Genomic DNA, 26378 nt, shown 5'->3' on the forward strand with positions numbered 1-26378 from the left:
TTTGCGAGAGTGCAATGGCACACATATTTCAGTTCAGACACACACACACACACACACACACACACACACACACACACACACACACACACACACAGAGAGAGAGAGAGAGAGAGAGAGAGAGAGAGAGAGAGAGAGAGAGAGAGAGAGAGAGAGAGACGAAGACAGATTTAGAGACTAGACACACACAGACGTACAAAGAGATATGTACCACACACACACACACACACACACACACACACACACACACACACACAAAGAGAGAGAGAGAGAGAGAGAGAGAGAGAGAGAGAGAGAGACAGACAGAGACAGAGACAGAGACAGAGAGAGAGAGGAGAGAGAGGGAGAGGGAGAGAGAGAGAGAGAGAGAGAGAGAGAGAGAGAGAGAGAGAGAGGAGAGAGAGAGCTTTCAGAAAGGTCGAACAAAAGGGACAGCAAAATTGTCTTTTGTTTGTATGCCTTCGTAAAGTTAGTTACATTTTGACATCTTTCCCGCTGCTGCTTGATACCCTTTCTTATGATACAGTATCAACAAACCGCAGACAGATTCCAGTCCTGACTAGCAATGGAGGGAAAAAGGTCCTATGAACCCGGAAATGCATCGTTGCGACGGTAGATGTTCCTCCGACCACATGCCGTGTGTTCCTTGTGTGTTGCAGGCTGTGCGACTGACGCATCGTACTGTAAGCAGCAGAACGGTCTGGTATTCATGTCGGGAAATCAAACCGAGATGGAGTTTGTGTACGGCCATGTGATGATAAGAGTCCTCACAGACACGAAGCACGTCACAAAACATTTCAAGCCCTTTTTGGGCCTCAGGGCTTGTATGTTCATTTCAGACAGACGAACTTGCAGGGGGCGGTGGACTGTGCGTACACCAGATCTGGAGGACCAGGTTGCACACGATATTGAGACAAACCACAGTACACTCTCCAGGCCACTGCCGCACCAACTTGGTGTAAGCTAAAGAACGATTACGTGTATCCTGCATGACAACCACTACCATCCCTATCACCTACAGCGAGTGCAAGGATTACCAGCAGCGGATTTCCCTCTATAGGAAGGATTCTGTGAATGGTTTTTGCACCAGACCATCGCAATTATGGGATTTTTGGCATCAGTCCTCTTACCGACAAAGCAATCTTTACCAGAACTGGCATCAGTCTGCATAGTCATCTGTGGGCTGCACACAGGGTAAGTGACTAAAGGAACTTTCATTCGTTAGCGCCATCTACCGCGTTAATGATGCATTTCCGGAAACATGTTCATAGGAATACTTTTCCTCCGTATCCAGTCAGGAAGCCGTCCCTGCAGATTGTTGCTTTAAAAATATTGTTCACTCGGTATAGTCAGCGAAAGCTTTTCGTAATATTCCACTGTTCAGAACTCATCGAAGCGTCAGATTTTATCTCTGGACTACAGCAATCTCTGGAAGTCCAGCTTTTACTGGTGTACCTTAAAAGACTTTCCTGTGAATTTCTTAATGTACAGGTTACAGTAACCATTCTCTTCTATCGAGAGAAATGGTACGGCACGTGTAGATTCTTACTGGAACCAAGGTGATGTGCTAAATCGTATTCAACCATCATAAAGCAATTGCCTGTGGCACTCTGGCAAATAGAAATCGGTCCATTTAGTTTAGCGTCTCCTTATACAGGGTGCTGCAGCGTTCATAGTAGGATATTAAAAACACACCATCAGGAATAACTGTAATTTATTTATTACATGAAAAGTCAGGTAAGCGAGGCGGCCAGGAAATGTCATAAAAACGGGAAATTAATCTACCGGGAAATGTCTGTCGCAAGAAACTCATGCAAATTCTGACCACCATTCTTGAGTTGAAGGATCGCATCAGAAGTGCCGTCGGTAATGTCCAAGGGAATACGTTACGCCGAGTTATGGAAAGCTTCCAACGACGCCTAGATGAATGTGTCGTGCAGAGGGGGCATCATTTGACCATTTGACAGAAGTCATATTCAATATTCAAAAAGTAATCCACGTAATCGATAGTGACTTACACATTAATAAATGGCATACCTTTAACTATTAATTGACATAAGAGGTAATAAATAAATTACTGTTACTGCCTGATGGTGTGTTTTTAATATCATTCTAAGAATGCTGCAGCACCCTGTATTTACTTGTAACCGTAATCAAGGCTGCTAACGCATGCTTATGCGTTGGTGCTCGACTCTGAGAGCCGACGGTGTAAAATTTTCACTGCCAGCATTTGACTGGTAAGAGGAAGAGAGAGGTGGTGTAAAGTTCCTGAACGCCAGTCCATGCGGCAGAGTCCAGCATTAAATTTCAAACCTCTCCGCAGACTCTCATGAAGTAGGGCCACGTAAACCTGTTGATGGTATTCCGTCCGTCGGATACGGAAGTTAAGCTCGGCGCCCCCCTATTCTACGTACCAGGACCGGGTTCCACCCTCTCCCTTGGCTTCGTCCATGACAACACAAACCGCACCACTGTACATAAAATCATCATTCCCCTTGATATATTCTCTGAGTATGGGATTTTGTGTCACGTAGGCGCCTTACATTTACTTACGACAGGGGGCTTTATGTTGTGTATGTGTCTTACATTTACTTGTGACAGCGAGAAATGATAAAAAGATAACACACACTGCGACATGTGAAACACAGTCAGTGGACAGCTATCGTATGCAGTACCGAGTTGACTGCCGTGAAACATTATTCGAATGTTCGGTTACAGAATCTACTGCTCGTATAGTGCAGTGCGAAAAATTTGCCCCGCGACACAAGAAAATAACTCCCCATCTCTAATCAAATAGGAGCGTCGTATTATCGGCCGTTGCTCTTGTATTTTAACCAGTATTGTACTTGATTGCGATCCCTAAGACATAAAATTGATACGAAAGGCTTATTTATCGGTCTAGCCATAAATCTATGTCTACACTCCGCAGATCGTCTTACGGTGTGGGGCGGAGGTATCCCTAACATTTCGTAATATTCAACTGTTCAGAGTTGCTCGAAGAGTTGTGTGTTTCCCCTAGACTTCAGAAATCTCTGGCAGGACGGTTTTTACTTGTGACGAGATACTGCAAGTGAAGGAAAAAAAGTTTGGCGTTGTATTTCTTAATGTACAGAGTACAGCAAGCGTTCTCATTTAACAAGACAAATGTTACAGTAATCGTGCTTCTAAAATCCTTGTCCTCTGTATATTTCGCATGCAAACGAAATACATCATTCGATTCGTAATTTTTCTGAAGAGAAAGACATTGTTTTTAAGAATGCTGGTACAACTTTTCGTTTCGTTGTATCCAGAATGAACACATTACTTTCATTCGAGTAGATACTTAGAAGTTCAAACTACATTACATGGAGAACACACAACAAACAAAATACGGATTTTTGTCTAAGCTTTCGAAACGTTTGCAGCAATTTCGCTGTGTGAGATGATGATCGTGTAATAAGTCAGAACATGAAGTCCAACGCTTTACCACTGAAACGAATTCGCGTAGATAATACACTACTGGCCATTAAAATTGCTACACCAAGAAGAACTGCAGATGATAGACGGGTATTCATTGGACAAATATATATTATAATAGAACTGACACGTGATTACATTTTGACGCAATTTGGGTGCATAAATCCTGAGAAATCAGTACCCAGAATAACCACCTCTGGCCGTAATAACGGCCTTGATGCGGCTGGGCATTGAGTCAAACAGAGCTTGGATGGCGTGTACAGGTACAGCTGCCCATGCAGCTCCAACACGACACCACAGTTCATTGCGTATTGTGACGTGTCAGTTGATCGGCCACCATTGACCAGACGTTTTCAGTTGGTTAGAGATCTGGAGAATGTGCTGGCCAGGGCAGAATTTTCTGTATCCAGAAAGGCCCGTACAGAACCTGCAACATGCGGTCGTGCATTATCCTGCTGAAACGGGCGAACACACAAAAAACAAAATGCGGATTTTTGTCTAAGCTTTCGAAACGTTTGCAGCAATTTCGGTGTGTGAGACGATGATCGTGTAATAAGTCAGAACATGAAGCCCAACGCTTTACCACTGAAACGAATTCGCGTAGATAATATACAGGCAATATGACGTAACACAATAACAGTGTGATCTGTCTTTGGTAGCAGACTGGGTCAGTAGGAACAGGGCCTCTGGGTCAGTTTATAGTGTTGCTTATAAATTCTGGAGGCACAGCGACATGTTCAAAACGGTTGATTTATATCCACAGGATACATCAGCTCCGGGATGGGTGCATGGAAACATTGTGCGTCGTTGTAAGAGCGCAAAACAGTGCGTAATCAACAAAAGACTAGATTTAAATCGAATGCGTGGTCATGGAGAAAGCAGTCTTCTTGGTTTCCCCCAGGGGAAAATGTTGAATGTTAGATTGTTACAGAGTAACGACTTCACGCTGTACAGAATTTAACAAAAACAAACTATTTAAATGCTACATTTAAAAAAATAAAAATAAGAAATAACAGGTTTGGCGGATGTAATCATCTATGAACCTCCCACACAAGAAGATACTTACTGTTTTTGTAAAATAATGTTTCACTCATAGAGAAAGGAATGACCAATTTCAGCCATTTGACATCCACTACGATCTTCTGCTACGTGCGCCCGCGTTGTCCATATCTGTTTTCTAATATCATCTAACTACATTTTGTTATGTTGTAGTCTTGGACTTTTCTTGCATCTTTGAATCAGTCCACCAGAGAAATTCCTTGGTCTAACTGCCAACTATTCGCCAGACTAAATGTCTCGCCTGTATCCACATTATTATCTTTACAGTCATAATTATCTCTTCCATTTCAGTCAGTGCAACGATCCACTCGTCCGTAGTAACCCCAAACACGCGTCTGTCCATTTTTCTCCGAGCATCTCATATATTTTGAATGGATTACATCTCAGAGCCATAAATCGAAACTGACAAGACCTAGTGTTTCTAAATTTTGAGTTTCAGGCACATAACGCGTCTCTTCGCGTGGTTTGCAGTTGCATATATGACTGGCACAACGGCATAAAATTGTACCTAAGGCAATGAAGGCCTGCACGTCATCTATGCTCTGTGCAAGGACTGGCAACTGATCCTCGGAATAAATAAATATTAAGTATTGCGCGTAAATGGACAGAGTGATTTAATGTGGACCAGCGACATAAAACTAGACGTAGGAATGGTGGATGCTGCGTTAATTAATCGAAAGGCTTCTTAGGGACATGTCGTTCATCTCTAAAACGATCTTGATTATTAAACTGTGGTGTGCAAACTGAACACCAGGTTGATTTCCGGAAAGTATCTGACTCGGTGCCGCACTGCTGGCTGTTAACAAAAATGCGAGCATATGGAATAAGTTTGATGATATGTGACTAGCTCTAAATCATTTTAACGTGGTAGTAACCAGACAACTGAGTCGTCGGGAGTGTCCCAGGGTAGTGCGATAGGACCGCTCTTGCTCGCTATATACAATTTTACTGTAGTGATCATTCCTTCCTTCGCAGGTGAGCGCCAACAAAATGTTTTCATACTCCGAGGAGAAAGTTGGTGATTGCAATTTTATGAGGAGGTCCTGCCGCAGCGAGAAACACCTTTGTTTTTACGACTGGAGTCCCAATTTGTGTATCATGTCCCAGGCACTCTTTCCCCTATTTCATGATAAGACAAAACGAGCTTCCCTTCTTCGATCTTTTCCGATGTCCTCCGTCAGTCTTATCTGGTGCGGATCCCTCAACGCACAGCAGTACTGCAGAAGAGGGCGGACAAGCGTAGTGTAAACAGTTTTTTAGTAAATTTGCTTTCCCATAACATTATCTTTGACATTGTTCCAATGTAAGTTATTCGTAACTGTAATCATTAAGTATTTAGTTGTATTTACAGCCATTAGATTTGTGTGATTTATCGTGTAACTGAAATTTAGCGAATTCTTTTTGTGCTTATGTGGATAACTTACACATTTCATGACTGGGAATCAGTTGCCACTTTTTGCACCATACTGATACCTTGTAAAATCATTTTGCAATTCGTTTAGATCATCCGATAACATTACATGACGTTAAATGACAGCATCATCTGCAAACAATCTAAGAGGACTGCTCAGACTGTCTTGTAAATGATTTATCTAGATCAGGAACAATAGGCCTGTGACACTTCCTTGGGGAACGCCAGATATTACTTCTGTTTTACTCTATGACTTTCGGTCAGTTATTACGAGCAGTGACCTCTCTCACAGGAAATCACGTAGCCAGTCGCACTATTGAAACGACACTCCATAGGCACGCAATTTGATTTGGAGTCGCTTGTGAGGGACTGTGTCAGAAGCCTTATGGAAATCTAAAAATACAGAATCAGCCTGCCGTCCACTGTCGATAGCACTCATTACTTCGTACAAATAAAGAGTTAGTTGTGTTTCATGAGGACGATATTTTATGAATCAGTGCTGGCTATTTGTTAACATTTCGTTTTCTTCGAGGTTATTTATTACGTTCGAGCACAGTATATGTTCCACGATCCTACTGCGGAATCGAAGTTTGTGATATGGGTCCTGTTTCCTTTCTTGGGTATTAATGTGACATGTGCAGCTTTCCATCCTTTAGGTACGGAACTTTCGATGAGGGAGCGGTTGTATATGACTGTTAAGTATGGGGCTATTGTATCAGCATACCCTTAAAGGAACATGATTGGTGTACCAATCTGGGCCGGAAGCCATGCCTTTCTTACGTGTTTTAAGCTGCTTCACCACACCAAGCAAATCTACTTCTAAGGAATTTAAAAAAAAAAGTAACTGTACTTCAGAGTCGCTTTCGTCAATAACGTTACGAATTTTATCGCGCAGTGATGGTATTTATTGCGTCGCGCCGCTGGTATATTATATACATATGACCATAATCTCTTTCGGTTTTCTGTCAGATTTCCAGACAGAGTTTCCTTGTGGAGACTATTAAAAGCATATCGCATTCAAATTTTTGCTAAATTTCGTGCTTCTGCAAAACTTCGAAAATCTTGGGGATTTTGCGTTCTTTTAAATTTGACAGGTTTTTTTCGTCGCTTCTGCAATAGTATTCTGACCTGCTTTGTGTGTCATGGGAGACCAGTGCCATCTCTTATTAATTTATTATATATATATATATATATATATATATATATATATATATATATATATATATATATATATCAAATTCTGCCGACACTATTTCTTTGAATTAAAACCACATCTGGTCATCGCTTGCGTAGTGAGATTGGATGGAGTGGTGACTGTATCTTAGGAAGGTGTTAAGCGAATTTTTATCTGCTTTCTTAAATAGATGGGTTTTGCGTTTATTTTTGGTAGGTTTGGTTATTACGGTATTCACTCTAGCTTCCACAACCTTATGGCTACTAATCCCATTATCTGCCATTATGCTCCTTATTTGGTCAGGATTATTTCTTGCTAAGAGGTCCAAATATGTTTCCACAACAATTTACTCTTAGAGTGGGGTGTTGTGTGATGTCTTTAGGTTAGTTAGCTTTAAGTAGTTCTAAGTTCTAGGGGACTGATGACCACAGATGTTAAGTCCCATAGTGCTAAGAGGCATTTGAACCATTTCCTTAGAGTGGGCTCCTGAATTAGTTATTCAAAACAATATTCTGAGAAAGCATTCAGTAAGATTTTGGACGACGTCTCATGCCTACAACCGACTTCAAACACGTATTTTCCCCAACATATCGTGGGTAGACTGAATTCATCACCAACTATAATTGTAGGAGTGAGGTACCTATTTGAAATGATGCTCAAATTTCTTTGAATTATTCAGAAACTGTGTTATCTGAATCGAGGGGTAGATAAAAGAAACCAATTAGTAATTTATTCCAGTAGTCAAGTATAGCCTCTACCGATCTAAAACACAGGAACTACTTTCGTCAATTTCACTGCAAGTCAAACTATTTCCGACAGCAATAAACACTCCACCACCAAATTATTTCACGTATACTTTCTAAACATGGTTAGGTTCTTTGTAAAAATTTCTGCTGAACATATTTCCGGCTTTAGCCAGCTTCCCATACCTTTAACGATTTGAGATTCAGTGCTTTTTATTAGCGCTTGGAGCTCTGTTTTTTTCCAACATAGCTACGACAGTTTACAACTGAATTATTGTCTGTTCCCATGTTGACCCTCTGACTGTGGTCGTCCTACACCCATTGAGGCAGAAGCCCTTTCTGCACGTTCCCGACACCCTCTAACCTAAAAAAAAACCGCCCATTCCATTCCACGCAGCCCCCACTACCTGTGTATCCGCTTCCTGCGTGTAGTGGACCTCTAACCAACTTAGCGAAACCCAGAAACCCGCCACCGTATGGCGCAAGTCGAGGAATCTGCAACCTACACCATCGCAGAACCGTCTGAGCCTCTGATTGAGAACCTCCACTCGGCTCTGTACTAACGGACTACAACCTATTTTGTCAACGATACTACAGATGGTGAGCTTCGCCTTCATCTCGCCAGAAAGACTGGCGATCTTTTCTACCTGAGCTAGCCATCCGAAACCAGAGAGAATTTCTTCCGAACCAGTGACACACTGCCTCTGTTCCTTTAGAAGTTTCTCTACAGTGACGGTTTACCAGGAGGTCCCCAGCGTCATGAACTGTTTTATTAGGTAGATATTCATTTAACGCATGGTCAACTATTCTTCTAAATATGAGCCACAGTCCTTCTACATGACCCTCTATATAACTAAATTTAGGGTTTTCCTTATTCAGATACGACTATACTGCCTAGTTTGACGAAGATATAAAACTTGCTACTTGTTTTAATTACCTTTTGACATTATTGTTGCTACAGCTGCCTCATGGTCGCTAATACGATTTTTAATGCGAATATCCTCAAAGAAGTCAGGTCTATTTGTTAGTATTAGATCCAGAATGTTTCCGTTATGAGTGGGCTTCCGAACAATCTGTTCTAGGCAGGTCTAAGAGAAGGCATTTCGTAATGTTTCACATGAGGTTTTGTCACGCGCCACAACTTGAAAAATTGTAATTTTCCCCAATTGGCTGTTGCATGATAAAATTCTCTTCCGTTGATGACTGTATGATTGCTGACCTTATGAGCTAGTGAGCTTCGGTTTTCTCTCAAAGTTTTCGGTTACACCTGAAAGTGAGTCTGATGATAGATACAAGAATCCGATTGGCTACCTCGCATGCAGTTTCAGTTTGTATCTCGATGGATCTCGGTTTTTTGTGTATTTCGGTAAATACACCACCTCCATTGACCAATAGCCAATCTCTTAGGTATATATTTTTTTACATTCTCCCTAAAAATATCACTGCTGTCAATTTCGGATTGTAAACAATTTTCTGCACTTTGTATTTTGTGAGCTCCACTGTTTTGTAGGAGCGTTTGAAACTCTGGAAATTTGTTGCGAATGCTTCGAGAATTAATTGCCTGGATTTTAATAGTTTCACCGTTCCAGAGTTATATGTACAGTAGAGAGATATTTTTTAGTTACATATGTTTGGATAGTTGCGGGGATACAAGTATTTAACGATTAAAAGAATTGAAAAACTGGCTTTCTGGCTTCCCATATAATTTATTTATTTGATGTTCCATCACATAATTTTTTTGGCTCCTCCGACAGATTTCTAATTATAGTGCAAATCTGTAAATTCTACTTCTTGATACGTATAACATACCTGTCAGGGATGTGTTTTCTCATATCATCCTTGTATTAGATGTTTCGCATTGTAATACAGACAAAATTGTGTTTTCTTGTTCTTACTTAGGATGGTTTTAATGTGTATAATCAATCCGACGCTGGAATGTATATTCCGAAACCGATCATACATGTTGTACGAACAATAAATATCAATAAGTTATCGTGTAGATACGAGGTTTTTTCGTCTTTTACAAGAAGAGTTTATTTTACTTCTGATCAAACGTTTCGCCTCTTCCTACTAGCAATCATTAGTGGTTCTCGTTTTTCTATTCTTTTCATGTTTCCATCCGTTTTTCTGTAGGCACTAGATGCCCACAGTACTCGTTTCCAGTTCATAGTAGGTCACATTTACATAATACACTGATCTAATCTTTTGAATGGCTGAAAATATTAAGAATAATATCCATAAAATGCATCCTTTCTTTCACATAGTAAGATCTCATAGGCTTAGTGTACTTTGGTTAGGTTAATTTTATATATTGGGTAATTTTGGGCAACTAAATGACACACACTTCATTTCTTGTTGCAGAGAAGCATGCCTTGGACGATGATCGCCCGCTGGTGCTAGGGAATATGGTCTCTCAACGCCAGTGCAAAGCATATTTGTACAGTTACACAGATGCTTCCATTGTCACCAGAGTCGCCGCTTGATGCAAGAGAGACAATGGCTTCAGTGCCAGAAGCAATGAATCTGGTGAAATCTGGTAGGAACGACGCTGGATCCCCTGCTAAAGACACACTGCGTGGTTCTACAGCAGTGGAAGACAACGGAGAACTGTCTGTGACAGTTGTAACGCGATCGAGAGAAGACGTTCAAATCACAGAGGGGTTCAATCAGAGCTCGATCACACATGTTGCAGTAACTGCCAATAGTACTAATGGCCAGACTAATCGACAGGGGATTAAGAGATATCTCTTCCGCGAGCCTGCACAGTTACAACCGCAGTCAGGCGCCGAGAGGAGAGTTTCTCAGGGTGAGATTGTCGGGACCGAAGACCAGGTTTCTCAGAAGACAGCCACAGATGGTGGGAAACGTAGGGCAATGGAGAATGGGCGATGGATGGAGATGTCTGCTGCTCGTCCCGACGGAACTGACGTCCGAGTGTCGGCCACCAACATGACCCGGGACACCAACAGTGACGACGAATACATCGATGTCGAAACTTTCGACCCAGTCGAGGATCGACGCCAGTGGCTGCTGGAGCAGAGTAGGAGGCTGGTGGCATCCAACCGGGTCCAGTACGAAGACATCACTCCACATCCTAAAATACGCTCTTCTGCTGAACAGATCAGTAGAGACACCACTGAAACAGGAGGAGAACACACTGCTATAGATGATGAGCGCGTCCCTTCGCTGGACAGTGGCTGCTATTCTGATGAGGAAGTCAGAGTCAGGATGAGGGGATCCAGTTCTGACTGGAGCGACTCAGTTGGCGAAGCACACAGGAATAAAGAGAGTGGGACAGGAAGGCTTTCTTCTTCCAGTGTGACACCTGAGGATGCTGACAAATCTCACAGGCATAGCTACCGAAGGGTGTATCCTGTGAATGACGACAAGATGGCGTTTTCACCTCCAGAGCCCACTAATACCTCAGACCGGCCAGCACCTAATCACGAACTTCGGCAAGTAGCGACTTTGAAACACAGTGGAAACTCCACAACACATTCTCCCGTCCACGTCTCGTACGTCAAGTCGTGTGGTGGATACACACTATATATTCCTGGAAAAGTCCTGCCGCCTGAGAAGGATATTTCTGTATCCAGCAATGGCAACGTGAGAGTTTCTGACACACTAAGTGGGCCAGTAAGTCGCAACAGTACCGAAGTGGTGTACACAATGAATACTTCTGCAGTGAGGATGTCTACCAGCACATCATCAGCAATTGACTCACATGTACTCCTTGACAACGTGAAACATGCTGCGGCAGTAGTTCAGCGCAAAAGCGTAGTGGTGGCGACAAGTGATGATAGTACTCCACAACGGGAGCTCAACAGGTGTACTCCAGAGGAAGCTAGAGGGCATTATGAAATTCTAAGAACGAAATCTGTTGACAGGGCTAATGTACAATTGTTACCTAACAGCAGAGACGAGGCGCCGAATCGATATTTACAACAATTTAGCAGTTACAACCCAAATCGTGCAGTAATTATTCCAATTCCGAGTGAAAAATCAGCTTTCGTAAACACTTCACATAGTAGCGTGCACAGTGGATTAAAAGCTGTGGTCGCCCCGGGAAGGTATCTTCGTGTGGAAGGCAGTGTGCCTGAGACTAGAAATTCCAGGGACAGGAATGCTATGGACTTCGAAAGCATGGCACCACCCCTGGAGACAGTGCACAGATATATTCCCAGTGGAACATTTCTTCCTCGCGGTTACATTACTCCCCCACCTAGGATGGTAGTGAAGAACCCAGTAAGTAGTCGAGCTGATTTTAACGCAGCTGCGGTAGAAGGTACAACACACCCAAATGGCTTCAACGGCAGCAATGCGCGCCGCAGATCTGATGCCAGAATGACACCTGATAATTCAAGAGATAGCGAGTATGCATACCACCACAGCAAACCCATAAGGGTTCTTTACACCCCAATAAGTGACATAGCTGACGACGAACCTCCAAGAAAAGTGTCCAGGTTTTCTTATGGCAACGAAAGGCTGTTATCAATTGCCGAAATCGAGCACGAATCTCAAACTGCTGTGCGTCATGCTCGCTATCTGACGACAGAAGCCTTGACTGTCGGTGCCCAATCGCGAGATGCTGAAGTAAGATATGTGAATCATTGGCCAGTCGCATATGGTTCTCATATTCTGAAGACTTACCTAAGAGGGCAGGACGCGCTCGACCAGGAATCGGTGCACCGCTCTAATAGTCCTGCATCTAGAGATGCAGTACCCGATTCGGAAACCGGCTCTGTCAGGCAGTGGCGCCTGAGATTTGGGGATCGCCTACGTGCAGATGAGGAACTTAATCCAGTGGACAGGAGGGAACGGATTTCGAGACCAGAAATTGAGAGCGTCACTTACGAAGGTAGTTGTAGGAAGCCATTGGACGACTATGATTCTAAGGGCGATGTGAATGGCACGCTCGACCTAAGTAAGAAAGATCTAGTCCAACAGAGGGACGGGGCTGTGTCTGCGAAGGAAGCAGTCCATTTTGCACGTGGGCAGTCACGATACGTTAGTTCTGACGAGCGCTGTTCACCCACTGAACGGAACCCAAAATCACAGAGGGACCCGGTGGTGACTCCCGCCAGTGTGATAGTGACAAGTGGGGCGGGAGGCAGTGGAAAAGGAGTCCACTCTGGTGATGAGCACTCGAGACAAGTCGTCAGGACAGTTATCGTTTCAGCTGACAGTCGGAAGGTCGATAGTGGGCAGAAGTCGTCGCCCGAGGTGGGAACTGAGCGGTTTAGAGAAGTGAGGTCCGAAGGCCGCACCGCGGAACCTTCTACGGTGTTGGCTCCAGAACCGGGTGGTCAGAGGAGCAGGTACATGATAACGAGAGAGGGAGACGGAAATAGGTTCGTAATCCGTGAGGTCGGAAGTGATGTGAGAACAGCAGCGGGACAGCTGGTTGCGATTAAGGAAAGAATAGAGAGTGAATTTGGTGGAAGTCGAACTGGTGCGGTGCAGGGAAGGCGCGTGCTGAAAGATGTGAACAGGGGCGAGGTGGGTGCCGTCCGTTCCTCAAAGAGTCCGCCAGACGACCGGCACCGCCCTCCAGCCTCGGTCATCAGGACGGCACCCCGCGCACCGTCTCGGGAGAGTCGACCGGAGCACCAGAGACCGACCGAGGGAGACTTGTCGGATGACGAGGTGGTGGAGCTGTACCGCGTGCGACGGGTCCTGCCCGGCGGGATGCCGCACTTCGAGCCCACGGCCGGCGAGTGCGCGTGGGCGGACGGCGAGTGGGCGTCCGGCGGGGGCAGCGTGGAGGAGGAGTCGGTGTACGGCCCGTCGGACAGCGACGAGGACCGCGCGCTGCGGCTGCGGGTGTCGGTGATCCTGTGGGCGCTGCTGGGCGGCGAGCGGCTGCGCGCCGTGGGCTGGCCGCGGCAGGCGGCGCGGCGCGTGCTCTGGCGCACCGTCGACGTGTGCTGCGCCGTGGCCGGCGCCAAGAGCCCGGCCGCCGTGCCGCTGCCGGCCGACCACGACTGCGGCGCTGACATGGCCTGCTTCCGCGACCACGCGCACCGCTTCCTGGAGGTGTGCGCGCCGACGCGGGACCACTGGAAGCGCTACGGCTGGGCCTCGCTCACCATCGACGCCGTCGTCGCCAAGGTCTACAGGGAAGGTGAGACGCGCGAGCGCGCACCGACTCCAGGAACGCATTAGTCACGTATTCCTTTCCTTACCCTCATGTTCACAGACGAATGGCAAAACTGGTAGAAGCCGACCTCGGGGAGGATCAGTTTGGATTCCGTAGAAATACTGGAACACGTGAGGCAATACTGACCCTACGACTTATCTTAGAAGCTAGATTAAGGAAAGGCAAACCTACGTTTCTACTATTTGTAGACTTAGAGAAAGCTTTTGACGATGTTGACTGGAATACTCTCTTTCAAATTCAGAAGGTGGCAGGGGTAAGATACAGGGAGTGAGCTGCGCGGGATTAGTTGAGCGGTGTGTGACGCTGCACTCATTGACTTTGCGGCTGACCTACATCTACATCTACATGACTACTCTGAAAAGTGCTTGGGCTCAACAAATTATTTTCGCATTCGGAAGAAAAACTTCGTGACTGAAATTTCATAAATAGATCTCGCGGCGACGAAAAACGTCTTTGCTTTACTCACTTCCGTCCCAACTCGCGTATCATATCTGCCACACTCTCTCCCCTATTACGTGATAATACAAAACGAGCTGCCTTTTCTTGCATCCTTTCGATGTCCTCCGTCAATCCCATCTGGTAAGGATCCCACACCGTGCACCAATATTCTAACAGAGGATGAATGAGTGTAGTATAAGCTGTCTCATTAGTGGACTTGTTGCATCTTTTAAGTGTCCTGCCAACGAAACGCAACCTTTGGCTCACCTTCCCCACAATATTATCTATGTGGTATTTCCAACTGAAGTTGTTCGTAATTTTAATACCTAGGTACTTAGTTGAATTGACAGCCTTGAGAATTGTACTATTTATCGAGTAATCGAATTCCAAAGGATTTCTTTTGGAACTCATGTGGATCACCTCACACTTTTCGTTATTTAGCGTCAACTGCCACCTGCCACACCATACAGCAATCTTTTCTAAATCGCTTTGCAACTGATACTGGTCTTCGGATGACCTTACTAGACGGTAAATTACAGCATCATCTGCGAACAACCTAAGAGAACTGCTCAGATTGTCACCCAGGTCATTTATATAGATCAGAAACAGTAGAGGTCCCAGGACGCTTTCCTGGAGAACACCTGATATCACTTCAGTTTTACTCGATGATTTGCCGTCTGTTACTACGAACTGCGATCTTCCTGACAGGAAATCACGTATCCAGTCGCACAACTGGGACGATACCCGATAGGCCCACAGCTTGATTAGAAGTCGCTTGTGAGGAACGGTGTCTAAAGCTTTCCGGAAATCTAGAAATACGGAATCAACTTGAGATCCCCTGTCGATAGCGGCCATTACTTCGTGCGAAAAAGAGCTAGCTGCGTTGCACAAGAACGATGTTTTCTGAAACCATGCTGATTACGTATCAATAGACCGTTTCCTTCGAGGAGATTCATAATGTTTGAATACAGTATATGCTCCAAAACCCTATTGCAAACCGACGTCAATGATATAGGTCTGTAGTTCTACGGATTACTCCCACTACCATTCTTAAACACTGATGTGATCTGCGCAATTTTCCAATCTGTAGGTACAGATCTATCGGTGAGCGAGTGGTTGTATATGATTGCTAAGTAGGGAGCTATTGTATCAGCGTAATCTGAAAGGAACCTAATCGGTATACAATCTGGACCTGAAAACCTGCCCATATCAAGCGATTTGAGTTGCTTCGCAATGCTGACTGGAATACTCTTTTTCATATTCTGAAGGTTGCAGGGGTAAAATACAGGGAGCGAAAGGCTATTTACAATTTGTACAGAAACAAGATGGAAGTTATAAGAATCGAGGGACATGAAAGGGAAGCAGAGGTTGGGAAGGGAGTGAGACAGGGTTGTAGCCTCTCCCCGACGCTATTCAATCTGTATATTGAGCAAGCAGTGAAGGAAACAAAAGAAAAAATTCGGAGTAGGTATTAAAATCCATGGAGAAGAAATAAAAACTTTGAGGTTTGGTGATGACATTGTAATTCTGTCAAAAACAGCAAAGGACTTAGAAGAGCATTTGAATAGAATGGATAGTGTCTTGAAAGGAGAATGTAAGATGAACATCAACAAAAGCAAAGCCAGGATAATGGAATGTAGTCGAATTAAGTAGGGTGATGCTGAGGCAATTAGATTAGGTAATGAGACACTTAAAGTAGTAAAGGAGTTTTGCTATTTGGGGAGAAGAGTAACTGATGATGGTCGAAGTAGAGAGGATATAAAATGTAGACTAGCAACGGCAAGGAAAGCGTTTCTGAAGAAGAGAAATTTGTTAACATCGAGTATTGATTTAAGTGTCAGGAAGTCGTTTCTGAAAGTATTTGTATGGATGTAGCCATTTAGTGAAACGTGGACGATAAATAGTTTAGACAAAAAGAGAATAGAAACTTTCGAAATGTGGTGCTACAGAAGAATGCTTAAGATTAGATGGGTAGATCACATAACTAATGAGGAGGTGTAGATGGGTAGATCACATAACTAATGAGGAGGTGTTGAATAGGATTGGGGAGAAGAGACGTTTGTGGCACAACTTGACTAGAAGAAGAGATCGGTTGGTAGGACATGTTCTGAGGCATCAAGGGATTGCCAATTTTGTATTGGAGGGCAGCGTATAGGGAGACTAAGAGATGAATACACTAAACAGATTCAGAAGGATGTAGGTTGCAGTGGGTACTGGGAGATGAGGAAGCTTGCACAGCATAGGGTAGCATGGAGAGCTGCATCAAATCAGTCTTAGGACTGAAGACCACAACTACAACAGGTTCACAGATATCAACTTCCCACATGTTATAAAAATGGAGGTACAAGTTTATGTAAATGTACAGGGCGATTCAGCCGCCCCTACCGTTGTCGTTTTATGCAGCCCGCATTGGTATAACTGGCGCGAGATTTTCATATTCTCTCACTCGCTTCGCCGAGACTGTTAATTATTTCTTCTTTTCTTCTAAAAACCACATATTTGTGGGAAATTTAGGGTTAATTGAGTTTTGTACTAAGATAATTATTCGCTGGAGGCCATACTTTTCAAGTTATTGTAACGTCTCTTAGCAAAACACACATTATATGTAGTAAAAAAGGAGAAAAGAATAGTTGAACTGGGTGATTCTAATTGCGTGGACAACGATTGTGTGAACTTTATGTAATAAAGAGAAACCATTATGTGCCATGTTTTATACTTGTATCGAATTATGTAACGATTTTTTTAAAGATATCTGTGTCCACGAGTACTGAAACCGCCACCGACGATACTTACTAAATATCACACAAAGATGAGAATATGTCACAAAGAGTATAAATAGTAGTGACCGAGCATTAATTTCTCTGTCGTCTTCTTGGAGTTACGTGAGCAGGAAGAGCCTTTGACGCTATATTGTATGATTGTGTAGCATTCTTTTGTCAAGATTGAGAGAAGGACGCCATTGGGTACTGATTCGTAAAGATGTGTAATAATTTAATCTGTCTAAATGTTTTGAATAGAGCTACTTAGTGTAAACTTGCATTATGAGTTATAATAAGCTTGCCTGCTATTTTATCCCATCCCTTTAAAACATTTTCAGTTATTTAAGTATTACTCGTGGTGCAGAGCTGTTCTACGAACGAACGAGCCGCTGCCGCGGCGCATTCAAACTGCATTAAATGAAACCAATCTTACCGCAAAGAAGCGGACAGGTAATAGTGAACTCTTTTCGTAGCAACGTGGGTTGCCAGTTTCGCTGGCTCTCTGCTTTGTTATTGCTCGCGTAACAACTAATATATGAGATAAAGTATGTTGCTACGAAAAGAGCCCTGAAATACTTTTTAGGGATGCTGTGCTGTGATTTTCAACAAAACAAAATATATTATGTTTTTTATTATTCTGGATCTGGCTTTCTATTAAAGGAACATTGTTTCGTTACTGCAACTCGCTATAAAGTTCAACGTATCTTCCTTACTTTACAGTTATTGAAAAGTTTACTGAAAATTATTTCGTTATCAGTACTGATGTTATAGTAAGCAATGTTTGTTCAACATCAAAATTTTGCAGTGGGTTTTTGTTATCAGTAAAACGCCAATAAGTACCACGACTAACACGAGAACATGAGACTATTATCAGAGAAAAAGATGTTTTTACTATAATGTTTGCCAGACCAGAACTATGGACAGCAAGATTTCTTTTATGTTCATGTGACATCCAGTTCCAAAAATTATATAGTCGTCAATAATTCCACTACCCAAACAATACCAACTACATCCATCCTCATTTCACAATGCATGTCCTACCAACACTGAGTCTCCGCGAAGAACTCATGTCCAAGCCGTCCGTTCACTAACTGCTAACTGCTAGTCCGTCCAACCACAGAATCTCTTACCGAGGGCGCATAGCAGTGTCAGCGATATTAATACAGTCTACACGGCTACCAACATACAAACATATAAACAGACTGCTTGCAAAATGAATGTTGGACTCGCGAGCCCTGTGAGCACCAAACCAACATGAAAGAGGCTCCATAATCTGGGAAATGCTGCTCGAGCTGGAATTCCTAATCCACACATCAGTGATTCAAAAGCCCTTAACAGGAAAACGTGATTTTGAAGCCATGAAACCTGGACTGCAGAGCCATGGAAGGAGCTCATTTAGTCGGATGATTTTTATATCGCACTGTTTCCAGCCTCTTATTGGCTTTACGTCCAAAGAGCGAAACATAGTGGGTGCTCGGTGAGGGTCTGGGCAGTCATATCATGGTATTCCACGATCCCCTTAGATACTGTCCAAAGTCGCATTACTGTCAAGGATTACGTCGCGTCTCCCCAGGCCACCTACGTCACCAGATCTCAGTGTTACTGAGCGTTTGTCGTCCACCGTGGAACGAAGGATGCATGATCGTTAACTACCTCCATCACCATTCCTCGAACTTGCTACTGTTTTGTAGGAAGAATGATACAAGATTCCCTCGAAAACCATAAACAAACTATATTTATCCATTCCGATACGACTGGATCCGTTGTGAATGCCAACGGTTTTCGTACACCGTTTTAATCGTGGTAATGTGTTGAGTTTCTGGTGTTTTCCTATTCTCGTCCAGCCCCTGTAACTGTTGTCAGTTGCACTGCAGGTATCGCCTGATGACGACCCTGAGGTCACAGATACCAGAGGAATAAAGACATTTCAACTGCAGCAGCGGTGCAGAAAAATTGTATGATTTATAAATTTTTTAATAGCTGTGGAGTATAAAAGGCATGAGAATGCGAATCAGCTTCGCTGAACAACTAGACATGTCCATTCATTACGACAAATGCAATATCTCTTTTCACCTACCTAGTGTAGCGCAGATTCGTCTTCGCCGTTCACGTCGCCTTCTGTAGTACTTAGGAAAAGGCTCTGGTGCCCGCATTGATTTCTGTACTTAGAAAGCTCGCTGTAGGCACAGGGATAAGCACTGTACCATTCGATCTTGTCTGAAAATAAAGACGGTATGTCACAGTAAGACAAACAAAGAGATGCGTTTCATACTGATGTTAACATGGTTAGAGGAGGGTAGCTTTTAGACAATGCAGCTCATGTGATTCGCTGTGATTCACACAACACGTGAATAGTGGCCAAAAAAATACGAGGTCAGTTGACGTGCGATGCAGTATTTAAGTATCATGACCAACGAAAATAATCGAAATATCGAGGACCACTCACAAAGTAACTATCGAATTTCCTTGCAACTGCTGAATAGCCCGCCACAGAGTTGTGCCAATTTTCTTTTCATAGGATGTATGTAATCCTTGATTTACTGACTTAGAAGTCTAGGGATCGACTGCCGATGACAGTCTCAGTATTTTATGGGGTGAGAAGTAACGGGAATTCTGCAACATAGCACGTTGTATTCGTCAGATTCGCGGCATTTTTTTCATTGTTGTGTTAGTAAACATGTCCGAAAAGCGACTATACAGTTTTAGCTATATTCTGTATTTCGTATGTTGTTAGTTGTCGACAATGTTACATGTGCTTTTGCGGTACTCGCGATTATATGTCTCTATATATAAAAGACAATGTCCTGAATTACGTCGCTGAAGAAGGGATTTTCCGAAATTCCGTCCCTAAAGGGGTAAATGAAGGATGACGAGCTGATTTAAAAATGTCGTTATTAAGGCAATTTTGAAGGTGGACCCATGAAAATTATTTGGTTTTTCAATCAGCAATAACGAAATACGTGTTGCAGCATTTTTTGGAAATTTAATCCTATGGGGGTGAAATAGTGAGTCAAAGCTATCTTTGAAAATATAACATTATTAAAGAACTACCAATGTATTCTTAAAGCTTTATTATGAACACTCGTATTTGACTTCTCGGTTATAAATAAAGAAAAAAATACATGTTCAGTGTTTTTGTAAATTGACTCCTAAGAGGGTGAAATAGGGGATGAGATATTTTATGAAAATATTTTATTATGAAAGAATTTTTAAAGCTAAATCTATGAAAAATTAAATTTGGCTTCTCAGTTGGAAATAAAAAAAAACTCGTGTTTCACTGTTTTTGAAAATTCAGTCCCTATGCGGGTGAAACGGGGGATGAAAGTTTTATGGAACTATTTCATAGTGCAGGCATTTCTGAAGGAAAATTTAAGAAAATTTGTATTTGGCTTCGTGTCACCGTTTTCGGAAATTCAACCCCTAAGGGGCTCAAATAGGGTCACACTGATTTACTGACTCATCGGCGCTCAACCCAAACCTCTAAGAACAGAAACTTGAAGTTTGGAGAGGGTGTGGATCTTATACTGTAGGCATCATTTAAGAATGGATTGCTCGAAATTACGCTCCTAAACTGCTGAGACTGGAGATGAACGGATTTTTTTCAAATATGTCACTATTAAGCTAATTTTTAGCTAGACTTACGAAAATAGGTATTTGGTTTCCCAGTCAGAAAATTAAAAAAAATCGCGTTTCAACATTTTTGGAAATTCAGTTACTAAGGGAATAAAATAGTGGACGAAAGATGTTTTGAAACCAAATAATTACTGAGGAGGTGCTAAACGATTTTTAAGGCTACATCTATGAAAACTGATATTTAACTTCTCGGTTAGAAATTAAAAGTAGACGCCTTTCAGTGTTTCTAGAACTTCAACCCCTAAGGGAGTGCAATAGAGGATGAAAATTTTTAAGAAAATATTTCGTTATATTGAAAAAATTTTAAAGCTAAATTTAGGAAAATTGGTATTCCACTTCTCGGTTCTAAAGCTAAACTTATGAAAATTGGTATTTCACTTCTCGGTTAGGTATAAAGACATTATTTTCAGGGGATGTTAGTTGCTAAGGAAATATATCCACAAAAGCCCAAAAAGCCTAACTTCGGGCTCCAGCAACCAGAATCGCTTTTTGGTCAGAACAGCATTCTGAAAAGACAGCCTTAATTAACGTAAAAAAGCTTAGAATGTGTTGAAGTTTGTGAACAGCATTAAAATTCGATTCAATAAAGAAGCAGCGGTCGCTAAGCTAGTTTTGTATAAAAATGAATCAGAGAATTTATACTAATTTTGATGTAATAGCGAAGTAAAGTGCAGAAACCTCTGAAATATGTTAAATATTGTCAAAGTTAAATACTGCTTTTGCCTAGTTTGCCGTGAGTGACTTGTTTACGAGTGGTGTCAGTGTTTTAAAGAAGGCTGTGAAGTCGTTGAAAATGCCAGCGCACCATGGACTTCCTAGCACATCATCAGTCAAGTGAAAGAAATGATTATGAACAATCTCCGAATCATAGTCTCAGTAGTCAGTGATGACGTAGGCATACCAGCTGGTTCAGGCCATGAAGGTTTTCGGGATGCTTTAGGTATGAAACGTGTGACAGAGAAGTTTGTTAAAAATTTGTAGAATTCCGAACAAAAACGCCCAACTGTTCAAGTGAAAGCATTCAATATAACGCCACAGAAGCTTGATACATGCTGTCACATGTGAAGTTTATGCTCACTGTATTCCTCAGTTTTAACGAAATAACGCACGACGGGTTCTTGCCACAATGTCGAACGATCAGTAAGGAGTGTTACAAGTTAACGCCGTTTGCGTGAAGCGGTTTGACAAAAATCCTCGGATTTGTGGCTTTCGCAATTCGTTAATGCACCCAGCTCAACCCTCGTTGCTTGTCGTGAGTTTTTTAACTGTAATGATACCCAAGTCTCCATATTCACCAGACATGTCCCAATGAAATTTTTTTCTGTTTCCGAAAATAAAGAAAATCGTAAAGAGCCGTTATTTCAGAAGCATAGTGATTAAAAACTAGTCGCTGATAGAGCTAAAGGCTATACGGAAGGTCGAGTTCCAGAAGCGTTTAGGGGCTTGAAAAAAGTGTATAATTAACCAAGACTTCCTCTAGTCCCTCGAAGTTTCTCGGTATCCTTTTCTGTACACAGTACACCGGTAATTTGGGCTAGGTTGCGTAAGTTTATGTTAGCTTATATAAAATTTTCTAGAGTCCCAAATTGGTCACCTGCATTGAAATCTAAGAAAACGGTGTTCCAAAGATAACTTCTGTCGAAGAACACATATAATCTCTATAAATATGGAAATATTTGAGTTACACGATAAAATTAAATGAATTTTATAAGTAGAAATTAATTGCACAATAAATCCCTCTCTAGCGTCCAAAACAGATATTGAAAGCATAAACATCGACTGGTGGGCATCTTTTCCTTGCGTATAAACTATGCTTGTGTTTATCGTCTCAGTTCTAGTTTGAGACTCTCTGACTCTTCCATTGCTTACGCAGTCTAGCCATGAGACTTCTACCACCTCTCAAAGAAATCGCATTGCGGTTATTTGAATTCTGCTTCTGTTTTTAGATGTCGTGTTCCGTGTCTCACTTCCACAGGTTTTTGTTTGTAATATCATGATTAAATCTACTTAATTTATATCAGAAGACTGCAAGATTTAAATCCTGAAAAAACGAAGTCAGTCAACACACACAAGTAAATGCTGATAAGTGGTTTAAAACACCGATTTTCAAGGAAAAAGAAGAACCAGACGACCAACTAAGAGTTTTTTGCATTAACAGAAGCCGCAACAGACATTAATGCCATATGCTTTGTGGGACGAGAAGGTAAAGAAGAATAAGAAGAAGAAGAAGAAGAAACTTCTCAGTCTCTGGAAGCTCACTAGTCTTTCTACCAAAACAATTCGAAGTGGCAACAAGATGCACACATAGAACCCCTGCGCTTATAGCCAGCCACACTATGCAGTAGAAACCACGGTACCATTCGTGACAAACTGATTGTCAGTGCACAGTTTGTGCTGCTTAAATGAATGATACATTCCTGTATATTGCATCTGAAACATGTCTACGCAAGTATAAAGATAAGTGTCGGAAATCATTTTTTGTCCAGTTCTCTTTGTGAGATTTTTCTATGCGCTAAGTTTGTAGCGGATGTCTTGACACTCAAGTTACTGTCAACAACCACCGCAAAATTACTTTGGTGAGGTGTTTCTGATGGCAAGGAGCAAATCATATTTGTCAACTCCAGTAGTGCATTGTTACTAGACATGTGCGCAAGCTTACATATTTGAGAAAAGACGCTGCATTTTAAGAACTGAAGCTCTACCTCGAACTCTTGCCTTCTGAGAGCTGTGTGTCCAGGTTTGAATCCATGTCCAGCACACAGTTTTAATCCGTCAGAAGTTTTTACAGTAGCGCACCTTCCAAAGTACAATGAAAGATTCGGTTCGGTAGATAGGCAATTTTTCAACGCTAGAAACGATTGCATTACATTTACATTACTAAATTTATGCAAACAACGAGGGTTGCATAAGTTATTTTAGAAAATCTTGCATTAAACCTGATGATTTAAGGGTTACCAACAAGTTTCATATTGCTGGTTTCAATGGGCCAGCCGTAGTGACCTCGTTTGTCGCATCCGTCACTCAGCATTTGGCAACTCCGTCCGCTGATTAATAAAACTGTTCGCGAGACACAGCCCAGAAGGCCTTGCAGTGCTTAAAGATTCGTAGCAATAATGAAAAACTTCTTTCCTCGTTTATCGCTAATCAATGCCTGGCTGAACTCGGGGCTATAAGGCGACCAGAAACGATACACAAAATAATAAAAAAATAAACAAAGAGAAAGAAAAAGCAGGATTTCGTATGGACATACCAGGACAAACGCAGATGTTAGCCAAGCCTGCAGGTGGTGCTGTTCTACACTACTGGTCATTAAACTTTCTACACCACGAATATGACGTGCTACAGACTCGAAATTTAACCGACAGCAAGAAGATGCTGTGATATGCAAATGATTACGTTTCCAGAGCATTCACACAAGGCTGGCGCCGGTGGCGACATCTACAACGTGCTAACATGAGGAACGCTTACAACCGATTTCTCATACATAAACAGCAGTTGACCGGCGTTGCCTGATGAAACGTTGTTGTGATACCTCGTGTAAGGAGGAGAAATGCGTACCATCACGTTTCCAACCTTGATAAAGGTCGGATTGTAGCCTATCGCGATTGCGGTTTATAGTATCGGGACAAACCAGCTCCCGTTGGTCGAGGTCCAATGACTGTTAGAAGAATATGGAATCGGGGGGTTCAGGAGGGTAATACGGAAAGCCGTGCTGGATCCCAACCGCCTCGTATCACTAGCACTCGAGATGACAGGCATCTTATCCGCATGGCTGTAACGGATCGTGCAGCCATGTCTCTATCCCAGAGTCATCAGATGAGGACGTTTGCAAGACAACACACATCTGCACGAACAGTTCGACGACGTTTGCAGCAGCATCGACTATCAGCTCCGAGAGCATGGATGCGGTTACCATTGACGCTGCATCACAGACGGGGGCGCCTGCGATGGTGTACTCAACGACGAACCTGGGTGCGCGAATGGTAAAACGTCATTTTTCGGTGGAATCCAGGTTCTGTTTACAGCATCATGATGGTCGCATCCGTGTTTGGCGACGATGTGATGGTATGGGGTGCCATTGGTTACACGTCTCGGTCACCTCTTGGTCGCACTGACGGCACTTTGAACAGTGGACGTTACATTTCATATGCGTTACGACGCGAGGTTCTACCCTTCATTAGATCCCTGCGAAACCCTACATTTCAGCAAGATAATGCACGACCGCAGGTCTTGTACGGGCCTTTCTGGATACAGAAAACGTTCGACTGCTGCCCTGGCCAGCACATTCTCCAGATCTCTCACCAACAGAAAACGTCTGGTCGATGGTGGCCGAGCAACTGGCTCGTCACAATACGCCAGTCACTACTCTTGATGAACTGTGGTATCGTGTGGAAGCTGCATGGGCAGCTGTACCTGTACACGCCATCCAAGCTCTGTTTGACTCAATGCCCAGACGTATCGAGGCCGTTATTACGGCCAGAGGTGGTTGTTCTATGTACTGATTTCTCAGGATCTATGCACCGAAATTAAATGAAAATGTAATGACATGCCAGTTCTAGTATAATATATTTGTCCAATGAATACCCGTTTATCATCTGCATTTCTTCTTGGTGCAGCAATTTTAATGGCCAGTAGTGTATTTGACAACGAACCGCACCTGTGGAAAGTCCTCAATGAATTCCAAGAGTGAGTCGCGGTCAGAACAGTGCGGGTGTGAGTGAATTACAACGAAGCTAAGTGAATCTTAAGATGGGAATATTGTTGTTACTCGTATGGTAGGCGCTGCCGCAACCAGGGGCCCGAAGTGTGCTCAATGATGATCTTGGCAGCCTTATTTTGGTGTTCCACGGGCCCCATGATTTCTCTGTAAGGTCGCATTTCTACCAACGATTATGTGACCGTTTTGGCTGATCAGATTCTTTGGTATAATGTTTGTTATCCAATGGTGAGGCTGTGTTCCAAAACGTCGGCTCATCTGTTGACACAGCGTGCATCGTCCAGAACTGGTTTTGTGAACACGAGGGTGAATTGCCGCCCCACCCGTGGGCCACCACAGTCTCCAGATCTCAGCATCACTGGGCCTTTGTTGTCAATACGGGGAGAGGGCTGATTGTTTGCTATCAACCTCCATTATCGTTACCTGATTTTCTCACCATTTTGCAGGAATAGTGGTTTAAGAACCCCTTAAAAACGGCAGAGGAACTGTATTTATCTGTTCCGAGACGGTTGGAAGCTGTTCTGAATGCCAACGGTTTGTCTATAGTCTACAACTTATTTAGCATGGTAATGTATTGGGTTTCTGGTGTTCCCATACTTTTGTTCAACCTCTGTGTGTTCGATAGGCACTCATAAACATTAAGTGAGAGGCAAAAAGTGTGCACGTTTTACTTTTTTATAGTTAGTACTCCACTATGCTACATACTTCAACTCCGAGTTTTAGGCCAGTTGGCCGTAGAGGTACAAGAGGTACAGACGTATTAGAGACGGAGGGAGACGGTTGGAATCCTGTCGATGGAATACATTTAATTCACAACGACTTGGTCAGTGA

General features: G+C 42.9%; 1 protein-coding gene across 7 annotated transcripts in view; it reads left to right on the forward strand.

Moving 5' to 3' along the window:
• Positions 1–26378, forward strand: part of LOC126335229 (uncharacterized) — a 205077-nt gene that overhangs the window by 81087 nt on the left and 97612 nt on the right. For all 7 annotated transcript variants that reach the window (XM_049998266.1, XM_049998272.1, XM_049998271.1 and 4 more), the window contains one exon: positions 10202–13964. In XM_049998266.1, coding sequence (XP_049854223.1) covers positions 10292–13964 — 3673 coding nt within the window. In that variant the 5' untranslated portion in view covers positions 10202–10291. The remainder of the gene's footprint in view (positions 1–10201; positions 13965–26378) is intronic.

This window comes from Schistocerca gregaria, chromosome 2 (assembly GCF_023897955.1).
Source record: "Schistocerca gregaria isolate iqSchGreg1 chromosome 2, iqSchGreg1.2, whole genome shotgun sequence".
Lineage (NCBI taxonomy): Eukaryota > Metazoa > Arthropoda > Insecta > Orthoptera > Acrididae > Schistocerca > Schistocerca gregaria.